Source organism: Hippichthys cyanospilos, chromosome 3 (genome assembly GCF_059441005.1).
Source record: "Hippichthys cyanospilos isolate Australia breed blue-spotted pipefish chromosome 3, RoL_Hcya_1.0, whole genome shotgun sequence".
Classification (NCBI taxonomy): domain Eukaryota; kingdom Metazoa; phylum Chordata; class Actinopteri; order Syngnathiformes; family Syngnathidae; genus Hippichthys; species Hippichthys cyanospilos.
The window spans coordinates 1,353,788-1,367,003 of record NC_142371.1 but is presented as its reverse complement, the minus strand read 5'-3'; the positions used below and the strand labels follow the sequence as shown (position 1 = coordinate 1,367,003).

General features: G+C 40.9%; 1 protein-coding gene across 1 annotated transcript; it reads right to left on the bottom strand.

The window, feature by feature from the left end:
- Positions 1-178: 178 nt before the first annotated feature.
- Positions 179-13,005, bottom strand: LOC148425361 (cadherin-17-like). The gene is made up of 18 exons (XM_088410589.1): positions 12,955-13,005; positions 11,407-11,502; positions 11,186-11,323; positions 9,760-9,895; positions 9,523-9,681; positions 8,026-8,178; positions 7,100-7,305; positions 6,903-7,034; positions 5,935-6,085; positions 5,351-5,560; positions 5,195-5,271; positions 3,894-4,082; positions 3,399-3,643; positions 2,750-2,880; positions 2,396-2,620; positions 2,227-2,337; positions 665-781; positions 179-592 (listed from the first exon to the last, which is right to left on the bottom strand). The coding sequence occupies exons 1-18, from the start codon at positions 13,003-13,005 to the stop codon at positions 510-512; spliced, it is 2,610 nt and encodes an 869-aa protein (XP_088266715.1). The 3' UTR covers positions 179-509.
- Positions 13,006-13,216: the final 211 nt, after the last annotated feature.

Genomic DNA, 13,216 nt, shown 5'->3' with positions numbered 1-13,216 from the left:
CGCTGAAGATGAGGAGGAGGAGGGATGGACTCAAAAGACTGACGGGAGCGAAATGTGAAATGTCACAATGTGAACAGAAGGCTTTCCAGTGGAAGGGCGAGATGCTCATGCGTTGTCACTCGCAGGCCCACGCGTGTCTCCATGCACAAAAACTCCACACAAGAATCATACACCATAATGTAATTGTGGCTCTCATTTGTTTTGTTTATTAGGGGAAAAGAGCAGTAATTGGCCAGCAGAGAGCACAAAACAAACAGTTTAACGTTTTGGATGTTATATCAATAAATTAGGGCGGGACCACCTAACTAACATGATTAATCCTGCTTTGCAATCGTACCGCGTGTTTATTATGTTCCATATGTACGTAAATACAGCATGCTAAAAAAAAAAAAAAAAAAGTGACAGGCAGCTGAACCTCTCTTTCAAATGTACACTTTTTTCCCTAAAAATCTTCTTACCCACACAAAGTCCGCACATGACACCAATATAGTACAAATAGGATGCTGTGTCTACATTAAGGCGTTCCTTTCCGCCTCCTCGCTGTTCTTGGTGCGTTTACTTGAACGTTTGACCGCAAAGATGAGGACGAGAACTGTAAATACCAAAAAGTGGCTGATTAGGAATCCTTATAAATGATTGGAAGATTATTGTTGAGGAAACTCACCACAGAATCCCAGAGTTCCCACCAGGATGCCAACGGTTGGTCCGATTCCGAATTTGAAGCCGTGCTCGGCCGGCGCCACGTAGCAGTAGCCCAGTTCCGTGCATGTGCACACGTGCACTGGTGGACGGAGAAATACTTAGGTTTACAAATGTATAACGATACATGTCGCGCTTTACGTACACCGTGGTGATTCACTTGTAAAATTTCAAAAAGCTAACAGTGCGCCTCTTAGTTCTTATAATTATATACAGCGCATAAACCGAAAAAAAATAACTTAATCGCCATGTCGATTCTTCAATTTTTACTTCTGCATTTCAGTTGTAAATGTATTTTTTACAATTACAGTTTCTATAACACCCTGTTTGCAATTCATGATATGCTACATGCTCCAATTTTGAAGCAATTTATATGGGGACAAGGCACATTAGAAAGCGTGATTTTTATTTTTTTTTTAATCCAGAAACTGTTTTTAACGCAACAAAACAACATATTTTAATGTTTTTGATTGCAATTTGACTTTTTTAATTTAAGTTCAATATTTTATCAGATCATAATTGTATTCTTTTAAACTCTTAATTCATCTTGTCATTGATCTTCTAATGAAATCAAGAAGTATTTTTCCCATTTAATTTCTGACTGAAAAGTTTGACTGACTTATCTGTTTTGTTGACATTCCCTTTAGCGCAGCTCCATCTAGTGGATGCATAATGTTGTGTCAGCCACTACTGTAGCTTCTTTTCTATGCGCCTTATAATGCAGTGCGGCTTATATATGAAAACCGTTTTAAATTAGGCCATTCATTATAATGTGGTGCGCCTTATGGTACGGAAAGACAACACTGTGTTTTCTGCTTGACGGGATGGAAGTGGAGTCTTTTTGTTCTGCTCCTCTCCAACCATCATCTCCCATCTTTGCTGACTTTGTCCTGTGCTGTCAACTATTATTTTAGCCTCCTTTTCTTCTGAAAACGTAACCATGGAATTGGCCAGCTGGGCAATCAACTCAATTGACAAAATTTAACATGATGGATTCCGAAAAACAAGTGGAAGATGGAGTGCCAAACGATGGACATGAAGGTTGTGGAGGAAATCTTCATTATTGGAATCCTAATTATAGAAATACTTCTGGAGTTGGTGGGTACCTGATTTATCGTAAAATTGTCAGAGGGGTATTAAAATGGTAAAATTATGGTCATTAAAAAAAAAAGCCTGATAATAGTTGGTTGGGTTTTTTTTCCTTCCCAGACAAAAAACACCTTTCTATACTTAGAGTTAAAAAAAAAAAGTAGAGTAAGTCATTCAAAAAATAATTCTAAAACGACCACTTTTTTTAATCGTGTTTAAAAAAAAGACCATGTATGGTCAGTCTTTCCTGTTTTTAAATGTATAATGTATAATAAGGTTATTTTTTTAAACCTGCATTTTCAGAAAGGCATGAAAATAAATACAAAACATAGAATCTATAGTACTTGATGGTGTAGCAGGCTTTAATTGAGTTCATATTTTTTCGTAAGATAGAAGAAAATCCATGTGTATGAGAAAGAAAAAGTCTGCTTGACTGACCTTCGAGGGGCTGCGTGACCCCCATTCCCGCATTATCTTTAATGTTGATGGGCAGGGTGAAAGTTCGGTCTTCCGTCGGCATTTTCTTCAGGATCAGCTTGGCTGTGGTACCTGCACGGACAAGAGCTTGGAGATGCCGCATCGGAGCGCGCTCGTTTCTTTTCATTACCGTCAATGGTCTGCAATTCCCAGTTGTGGGATTTCTTGTTGAAGGCCAAGGCGAAAGTGAAGGGCTGCGAGAAGGGGGCGCTGTCTCCGTCCTGAGCCCTGAGGAACACCGGCTCGGGCTTCTTCATGCACATGAAGGCCTGCGTCTCCGTCAGTTTCGGGACGTTGTCGTTGACGTCCAGCAGCCTCACCGACACCACGCGCTCGTCCATCTGCTTGGGGTTATCTGCGGAGCGGTAAAAACATCTAGAATTCCAATCATTCTCCGCGACTGACCGGTGACCAGTCCAGGGTGAAGTCTGTCTTTTGGCCATAGTCATTTGGTATCGTATTTATTTGTTTATTTATTTCTGACCCTTCTCATAGGCAGTGACGGTGACCTCGAAGGACTCCAGAATCTCTCTGTCCAGCTTGTCTTTGGTCCTGATTTCTCCTGTGATTGCGTCTATCTCCAACCAGCCTTTGGTGTCGCCCTCCATCTTGAAACTTCACAACAACAACACACGAGAGCTGGTCACTTTCTGCACCGTTTCAAAGTCAGAGGAAACCAATCGCTAGTTTACTCGTGTACGTGCATGTGACGGAGCCAAAGCCCAAAACGAGCAGGCAAATTTAAAGTGCGAGGAATTATTGATGCCTTTGGATTGATGTGCACGTGCTAGATTTGAGGTCAGCCTACTCCATCACGTTGTCATAGCTTATAAACCAACACGGGAACGTTATACACCGAAACACACGTTGGCCTCTGTAGCTCATGCGACAATGACACCTCATCGGTCTAATTGTTAACTGGCTAACTAGTTTGTCACTAACTCACTTGTTAAAATGAATTAAACGTCACTAACTCGCAAACTACATGCTGTAACAGATACACTCATCATCAACTTAACCCATGAACGAAGCCGTTAACTACAACACTCACGAACCTTCTAACTCACTAAATCACTCAGTAACTCACTCACTCCCTATTCACACAGTCGGTAACAAACGAGATGAGCGTTTACTGTATCTCTTTGCCCTCGGGGTCCTTGGCCTCCACGGTGAGCAGCACGGCTCCCTTGGTGGTGTTTTCGGGCACAGCCACATCCAGGACGTCCGTGGCGAATTGCGGGACCTCGTCCACGTCGGTGACGGACACGGACGCGAAGGCGGTGGATTGGGCGCCGTACTCCAGGCCTTTCATCAAAGGCTCCGGGTTGCGAGCGTCGATTTTCAACTTGTAAGAGGACGAGCTCTCAAAGTCCAGAGGCTGTTGGCGCACAAGGAGGGGGATGTATGACTACGACATTTATGGGTCTTTGATTGCTACCCGAGAAAAGAAAAACATCTCATTTGGTTCCATTTCCTATTATCCCCCCATAATGCATTTCAATCACAATGTAACACGTTACATAAGCAGGACTGAGTGTATTTCGATAAAAAAAGGTTACCATGGCAACCACCTCTTAAAAGGCAAGTCCTTTCACCGAAAGACGGCGCACGGAAGGTCACCATCGTACCTTTGCGACGACCACGTGACCGACGCCTTGTCCGTCCGTTTCCACGGCAAACACGTCGTCGTCGTTGCCAGCCGAGATGTGGAACTCGATGAACGAGCTGCCGCTGTCGGCGTCGTCATCGTCGGACGCGCGGATGCTGAGCACCGTTTGTCCCACGGCGATGTCTTCGCCAACCGTATAACTGCCATACTGCACCGCACCATAGTTTGGGATTTTTGTCATAGGTATTTTTATTTTATTTTGACTTTTTTTATTGCAGTTAGCTTTCAATCTTTATTAAGTGTATCATTCACTTCCATTTTTAATGCAGTGTGTCACTGAAAGATCACACAAAAAACAATGTACCAAGTATTGCAATACCTGCATACTTCTTCTCTATGGATGAATACATTATATATGAATCTCATGTAAAAATCTCATGTTTAATATGGTTGGTCATGTGACATGAGCAAGCTGAGCCATGATTGGTGGATACCTAAGCATTGAGAACATGTGATGTCCTTTGTTAGCGAATGGTGAAATGTGTTTTTAAAGGTATTATTTATACCTGATCAAATAATTCAAATATAAAAACTTAAATGAAGCCATTTCTGAAGAAACTGTGAGAATTAAAATTATGGAAGTGTGTGGAATAATGGAACATATCATGGAATACAATGATTTTGAATTATATAGAAAGATATTGAACTCATGTGGGATTAATTAGATGTTTTTAAAATATGAAAAATGTGAAAAATATTTACACTTTACATATTTAAGACAAATATTACTGCAGTACACCAATTTACTTAAATCATAAATTATTAAACCTTAAACTGTAACTGTACTGTTGTCCCTTCCTGTTCCCATCCCTTTGGGTGTAGTTTCACGGAGAGCCGTGGTTATATTCTAGGTCTAATGAGAGCGAAGCTTGTAGCTTACCAAACGTGATAACAACTAGAGTTTACACTTGAAATTCCAAATTCATTACAAAAGAATCTGGGTAAGAGTTTTACAACGCTCTCCTGCAGCACAGTTCTCCTCTCTCCCTGCGCTCCTAGCAGCGTGTTTGAGTTTCATGAGGGAGATGGCCACGCCTACAAGACACATGATTGGCTCCCGGCATCACCATCGACTGATGAGGGCAGGAGTTGTAATCTACCCAAAAATCCGCGATGCATTGAGGGCGCAAAGTAGCGAGGGTACTCTACTAAATATGACCTGCCGGACGAAAACCAAGGTCATTTTTGCAATAATTATCGTTTGTTTCGGACTTGTAGCCACTTAGAGTGTGTAAGAATCTGTAATGACGGTGTGCTTACATCAGTCTTCTCAAAGAGAGGCAGCTCGTTGTTCACATCAATGACCTTGATGACGACCTTGCAGACTACACTGTGATCTGAACGAAATAAATAATGAGTAAACACACTCAAATGTATGTGTGTGTGTGTGTGTGTGTGAGCATATGTGTGTGTTACCTGGATCACTGACTCTGACATCCAGCTTGTAAATCTGTTGCTCTCTACGCTGCAGCGAGCGCAACGCTTGGATTTGACCCGAGTCGGCGTCGATGGTGAAGGCTTCGGGCGAGGTGGAAGGCTGCTGGGACATGATGGTGTAGGTCAGAAGGGTGTTCAACGTCTCCGCTTCATCCATGTCGTGGACCGACAGTTGCCCGATTGGGCTGCCTGAAAGAGCAACAGCGAACCTTAAGGTGTCCATATTATATCAAATTGACTGTAGGAGAACTTGATGTCAGATTTTTTTTTTCATATTAAGTATCAATCGCTGCTACCGACATACTCCACAAGTATCCGATACCTTAACCCCTGAGTGTTAATGTTCGTACGGGTCCCTAATGTAAATATTGCTTTCAAATAAATTGCATTTGCAAGCATTTAGGAATGAACGCATGGTGCCGTTTTGCACGTCTACCCGTTTTAGCAATCTATCGTCATTTTTTAGCCCTCATTGCTTTTTGTTAGATGTGTCTAGATCAACGGCCCAAATCGGTCAACATTGACACAGGAAAACAAGACCAAGGCAGACAAGAAGACCTCACCTTCGGGTTCGTGCTCCTGCACCTCAAACACACTCTCCTCTTTCTCGCACACGGGCGCGTTGTCGTTGATGTCCTCCACCACAACCTGGATCTCCATCGGGGGATCCACTTGGTTCTGATAGTCGTCCTCGGCCATCGCCACCAGGATGTACTGAAATACCAGCAAGGGCAAACTTGCATAGCTTGTCCTTAAAACGGTACACCGACTTGAGATGAATTTGTTCCATAACCGCTCTGGTGAATCCAAATAACTTGTTCCCCATTGAAATGAATAAAAATAATATGGCGCCGCGACATGTTTTCAGTGTTGGGATGACTACTTTGGAAATTGAATTGATTGCATTACAAGTAACCCTACTGAAAATGTGATGTGATGTTTTCAATTTATATTACAGTTGTTTACACTTTGATTACATTTTGAATAAATGCTCTCAACTGTTAAACCTTTTTCACATTTCAAAAACTAATAGTGTCGCAATTTATTAGCTGTGGAAATTCCTGAAGGGGATTGTGGGAATGTTGAAAATTGATCACAAGATGAAGTCACTGAGCTCAACATTAAAAAATTTGAGCTGGAATTTTTTTTTTTTAATTTGTCGTTTGAAATGAAAGGGCATTTTGTGGGTGAAAAATCGGGACTTGTGGAAAAACTATGAAAGCTGGAGACAAATAGCCTAAAATTTGTTTTGAACACGTTCAAGTTGGAATAGTTTGAATCCGTTGAGAAATGTCAATGTAGTTGAAGGATGAAAAGCAGTGGAATAAGAAATGAGATTAGTGTAAATTGTGCAAATTGTTGGGGAATCAAATCAAAGCAATAATATTTCACATTACTATTATTACATACATTTGTAACTAGATTCCGTAATCTCATTGTGTGCACCGGTAATTCATCGTTCCCCGATTTGGCTCATATAGCGAGGTATCACTGTGTCTGTGTGACGTGCAAGAGCTTCTTAAACATTCACCATGTCCTTCTCCTCCCTGTCCAGCTCTTCTGTGAGCAGGATTTCTCCATCCTCAGTGATTTGGAAGGGGAATCTCAGCTCCCGCTCTTTCTGCACAAGCCTGTAGTTGGCACTGGGCTCGTTAGACTGGACCTAAAACCGGACAGCATCTTGGGTAATTGCCACTCATCTGACATATGTGTGAATTTTCCCCTCACCTGTGCAATGATTCTTGGGTAGGATCCTTCCAGGTGCTCCTTAATGGAGATCCTGCCGGGGTTGACCCATAGGTTGGGCTGCACCGCAATGTGCACCCTGGTGGTGCCGCTCAGCGCCGTCTCGGACGCTCCTCCCATGTCGTGGACCTTCACCAGCAAGGTGTAGTCCGGGTCTTCCAGGGGGTTCAGGTTGCTGCGTCTCATTTCTGACACCAAACAAGCGTGAGAAAACATTTTAGCCACCGGGGTTGATGATCAGTAATGATAAACAAATGAAGCTTCATGAAGCATTTGTGACCATTTTGGACTCCTGTAGATGGCACTCTTGGTTGAAAGAGGCAGGGGAAATCTACTCCATTTCCACTGCTTTAATCTTTATCTTTAACCCAACCGCCGTTTAACCTTAACCCTAAGTGCCGGTCCGCGGATTTAGTTCATCCTTGACCAGTTCATTCATTTGTGCTTTGTTTGGCTCTATCTTTGTTTTTTGACGCCCCCTCTGGTCACCTTTGATATTACATTTTGTAGTAAGGAAGGAAGGTGCGGCTTCACTTGAGAGCAGTCGCTGTCTTTGACACACATGTTGTTCTGTGTCTGTGAAATCTGGCCCATGAGTGTCTGTACGTTTTACTTTCTTTGAAAAAATGTTGTCATTTATGTCAACATGCCCCAAATGAGTTTGTTTGTTGAGCCAACAATCTGTGACTGTGGATAAAATGCTAGCTAATGTTATTTCTTATCCACAGCATGTTATATAGTGCTGCCTTGTGGGTGTTTAGCTCGTTAGCATTTTCATTTGTGCCAGCTATTTCGCTTTGGTATAATTGGCATATGCAAAGGTATTGCACTGATAAGTGCTTCATGAAGCTTCATTTTCCCCATCACTAATTATCAGTGATTAGCAGAAGTGAAAGTTGGACACACACCTGCTCTCTCCACACAGGTGAAAAAAGGGTTGTTTTCAAAGGGGATGGTTGGCGAAGGACAGAACTCGTTAAATTTTGCCTTGAGAGAGTCGGCGCTGCGCTCTTCTCCTCTGGCGTACTGGATTGTCTCTCTGGCATTCAGCAAGCGTTCCCCTGTCACGCATCCGCAATTAAATAGGATAAGTGGATACAATTTGTAACCGAACAAACATTTTTGCTTTCTCCAAAGTCAGTAAAAGTCAGTAAAACTGAATCATTCATACAGGCTGTAATGTAATACAGTACTTCAAAATTAATGTTTGATTTTGTGTGGAACAGGAATCAGGACGACAAAAATATTACCATAAATCATCAGCAAAGCAGGGGGTCAGTTTTTTTTCTTCACATTTTAAAGTTCAAACCTTTAATCTCCCGTTAAATTTGCTTGAAGGAACACATAAGAAAACAGCTGCCCTTCAAGTTGAGGTTAATATCGTTTGTAAGTATTATCAGTGGTTAACTTCTTTTTACGCTTGTAAATATCAGTTTGACTTGTTAAAAATATTTAAATGTGATTTTCACTTGCTCGTTTTATCCAAATTGACCCATTTTGCTGGTGTTGTTTTGTGCATAACAAATCAAATTTGCGTCAAATGACGCAAATATTGGATTGGTCCTTTTGTGACCCAGATTTGACGAAGTGCTGCCTAGGGCCACCGAGAGGATGCATGAAACACGCTGTTTATTTATTTATTTATTTATCAATGTTAATAACTGCATAATATGTCATGAAGAATAAAGTTGAAAAAATATATTATGATATTATATATGATAATTGTATGTAATTAACCACATAATAGTAATTTAAATGCATGTATTAAATACAAGTTGTAATGATTTATTTGTTGTTATTAAAATAAACATTACCACATCTACTTTCAAACGTTTTTAAACTTTTCTTCCAATAATTTGTTATTACACTATTATTATTACAATTTTACAGTTAGTTGGACTATTTTAAATGAAAATTATTGACATTAGTTGTTGTGACTTTTGCCCCTTCATCTCCAAATGACCCATCTGACGTTTAAAAAACAAAGCAGTTCAAAATTAAAATACTTTCAATGAGTTGTAATGACATCTTTTCTGATTAAAATCAAATTATGTGCAATGACTTTTTCCCTCCTCATCTACAAAAGATTCCTAGTACCTAGTCTGTAGTTTTTGAGGGAAAAAGTTGGTGCAAAAAAGTTCTGCTCTAATGTATCAATTGAGCTCCGTCCATGCAAATGTGACTATTTTGCATTCACGTGCTGCCTGCCTCCAAGCAATCAGCCGTACGCAATCTCACGCGACACATTAGCAGAGTCTGCCAGCAATCTGCATTAATCTTGCTCACACAAGATGAGCTGTATAATCTGCTTTCCATATGACACTGTGCTGCCAGATTACGGGCAGAGATAGACAGATTACTGACATCTCGCACTTTGCACGTGAGGCGGCTCAAAGCGGGTACACCTTGCTCAGTTGTGGAGATCTCGCCCGTTTTTGCGTCCACCTGGAAGAGCAGACTGTTTTGTCGGTTGGGGATCTGGCTGACCAGGCTGTATGTCAGATGAGCGTTGGGCGTGCTGGGGTCATCCCGATCCAGCGCAAACACGCGAGTGAAGGGCACACCTGGTACGAGGCGCAAAGATTCTTCCTTTAGTTGGATCGGGGGTCCAAAGTTTGGTGGCTGAGAAATCGGATACGTACCCGCGGGAGTGTTCTCTCGGACCAGGGCGGTGTAGTAGCTCTGGTTGAAATACGGAGCGTGGTTGTTGACGTCTAGCACGTTGATGGTTGCGTAAATGGGACCCTCAACAACCTCACTGTCCACCAGTGCCTCCACCTGAAGACAACCACACCTCATGAAAATCGACCATTTTCTATATAGTTTGTCATTTGGTCTTTTTAACTGCTGGGGGAAATTTTGACCCAATTCGGGCTTTTAGATGGTTTTAATGTGTGATATCAAAGGAAAAATATACAAAAAAACTACTAGAATGCTAAAATTTTGCATAGGCCGTCAAAACATGTGGACTTTGAATATGCCATCCTGCCATCCCTTCTAAATGTTTACAAACCGTAGGTCGAGAGGTACACCCTGCAGATATCAAATTTAGCCCATGGCGGGCTCCTTTACTGCCATTAACAATTAGAAACACTGTAAATTTTGGACATATTGAAAACCTGATGTTTAATCATGCATTTCCCCTGATTTTTACATGAATCATTTCAGCGGCAACTGGAGAAACAGGGTGCAATAGAAATTTTTGTGTTGGGACCCCAAAAGCACCAGGAGACGCTAGCGAAAAACTTAGGACTTTTGCAAGCCTTTCAATGACTTCATTGAATGACTGAGCTGGACGACCAAGTTCTTGTTATGCATTGTGGGATTTGTAGTTGACAAAACATTTTGATACAAGAACTAAATATTGCAGGAAAGCTTTTATTTTGCTGCCAGGAAGCCTTTTATTCATGCGACGCATAACATTATATCTGCATATTCCCATCTGGAAAATCTGCAGCATTGTTAACAATTTGTTTTCTCACAAAATGAAAATTATTCTTAATTATTTGCATCAATTTAATTGTCATTATGCTGCTCCTGGTGTGTTCTTCTTGACCACCTGGAGGTATGAGTCAATAGAATGAGACCGCGGTGAAACTTTCGATTTTCTTTTTTTTTTTTTCATAGAGGAACAATTTGTCAATAAAATTATGGTTGAAATCTTTTTTCTTTTTTTTTTCTACAAGTTTAAAACGCCCATAGCTCCAAAAAGTTCCATTTGGAGAAAACCTCCAAAACAAAACTTCAGTGTATTATTCCAATTTAATTGCTATTTCAAGCTTCAAAACAGTGAATTCTGTAGTTTTCTACAGAATAGCGTGAAAAATGAAACGATACCACTTTGTCGTCTTTGTCATCACGTCATGGTTTTTCATCCTTTTCTTGCTCCCCTAAATATTTGCGTCTTCACTAAGTTGTCCCCTCAAATTGGCCCATACACACAAATGAAGGGCACTATTAAATTTTTTGTTTGTTTGCTTGTTTGTTTTGATTTTTTTTTTAAAAACACTCACACATTTTCACAGAGAACTCAGAGACATAACTGTATTGATTTAGGGAGTATGTTACCGCAATGAGGTAATTGTCATTACGGGACCAGTCCAGAGGCTTGTCCAAGTAGAGCCAACCGTCAGCAGAGATCTTGATGGCATCGCTGCCTTCTCCTTTCAGCCTGAAAGCGTTCACACCAGGATGGCTCAACTGGAACTGAGCAAGAATGACCCAAAAATTAGACTTAAAAAGAAAAAAAATAGCTGAACAGTTACCGTGCTTGTTTGTGTGTGTACTACCTGACAGATGGCATAGGGTACAGGTGTGCCCTCTCGGACCTCCAGCACCACGTTTTTAAAGGGGACCTTTTTGCCCTCCAGGCCTGACTCGGCAGCCTGGCAAACGTTAGGGGAAAAAAAACAGGACATATTGCATCACATTGGCAATGGGTTTGAATATTTTGCTGACTTCAGCCGCATGAGAAAAGTGAAATCATGTAGTTGCACACAGCAGCCTAGCAAAGGTTAGGAAAAACAACTGGACGCATTGCATCACACTGACAATGGTTTTGAATATTTTGCTGACTTCAGCCGCATGAGGAAAGTAAAATCATGTAGTTGCACACATGTGTATCCCCTCAACTGATCACATTCAAGCTCATATTAAACGGGAGTCAAAACATACAGTACTTGATACTTTTTCCAGTACTTCAGATAAACCCCAAATTAAGTCCAGTTGTGTTTGAACTTTCCCCTAGGAATATGGATTTGGGAACACCGGATTTTTGGAATCGAAAATGTTGAAAAATATACAATTTTGGTTTCCACCTGAAGGACAATTTAAACCAAAACAATATATCCGAAAATGGATTTCGTGGTGACAAAACAGGAAAGGGGCGTCACTAATTGATGGTAAATTATAGTAAAGCATTTTAGTATGTCGATAAAAACAAACTCCGAGCTTCCACTTCATTTCTGAGACTACTGGCGAACCAAAAAAACAAACAAACAAACAAACAAAAAACGACCTATCAAATAAAAACAAAAAAATTACCTGATGCGCACCTGCGTTACTGTGTTAGCGCTAGCTTCATCCCGCATAACTTCATTTTTATTGCAATCATATCACTGAGCTCCCAACATCAACACACCGCCTTTAAAGGAAAATAAAATCATATAAAATCGCCGGATACGAAGAAAAAAAACGCCAATAGTTTATGCTGTTATCGTGTGATAGGGCACACGTCCCCAGCAGCTAACTATGCACATAGTGCATTCAAATGGTGTCGGACATTTTAAACTCAGACAGAAAAAGAGTTTGTCAATGCACTAAAAAATAATAACTGAAAGTGTCTACAAATGGCTTCATATTGATCGATCAAATCTAAAAAAAAACATCAAGAATGATGGGGTGAAATGACCCATATTTTATTAAATAACCCTAACCCTTTTTCCGTATATCAAAATTCAGCCTAGCGTTTTAATTTTGTTGTATCTCTGAATACAAACAAAATATTTGCCATAATAATCAAAATTTGATTCGTGGAAACATTCTCAGAATCATAGAACATAGATCAAATAGGAGCTAACAATCTTTTCACAGCAGTTCCCAAACGTCAGTGAACCAAGCAAGTTCAGTTATTGATTGAACCAACATTACATGGAAAAAAAGTCTGGCCTTTCTTCAACAGCCGAGATGGGACGGGCCGGGACAAAGGACGCCTTTCGCTTCGGTGAATCAGCCATGAGTCACATCACTTATGGCCTCTCGGGAAATGGACTGTCGTTCCTCTCCGAGAGGATTTGTGTGTGTTTTGACATTTTCTTATGAATATGCAGTGTACTCACAGAAAAGAGCACAAGCGCCAGAAGACACAGATGCACCATGGGAGTCATCATCACAATCTGCCGAAGAAAGAGACCGGGTCCATTCAGGAAAACATGTTTTCTGTTTGACATTCACTTCATTTTTTTTTTTTTTTACAATACAAATATTAGTGTGATATCAAAAAGCACAAAAAGACTCCTGAAGAAAAACTACAGCGTTGTTCAAGCATACACGTGCACATTGTGTCTTGCCTGATGGGTTCAAGTTCAGTGACCCCACCTA

Bases quoted from the DNA above. Each gene is read 5' to 3' on its own strand.
- LOC148425361 (XM_088410589.1), bottom strand. From the start codon at position 13,005: ATGATGACTCCCATGGTGCATCTGTGTCTTCTGGCGCTTGTGCTCTTT. The intron at 782-2,226 runs GTCAGTCAAGCA...TCCGTCCACCAG, and splicing joins GGTCACGCAGCCCCTCGAAG to TGCACGTGTGCACATGCACG. The intron at 593-664 runs GTGAGTTTCCTC...TGGTATTTACAG, and splicing joins GGGAACTCTGGGATTCTGTG to TTCTCGTCCTCATCTTTGCG.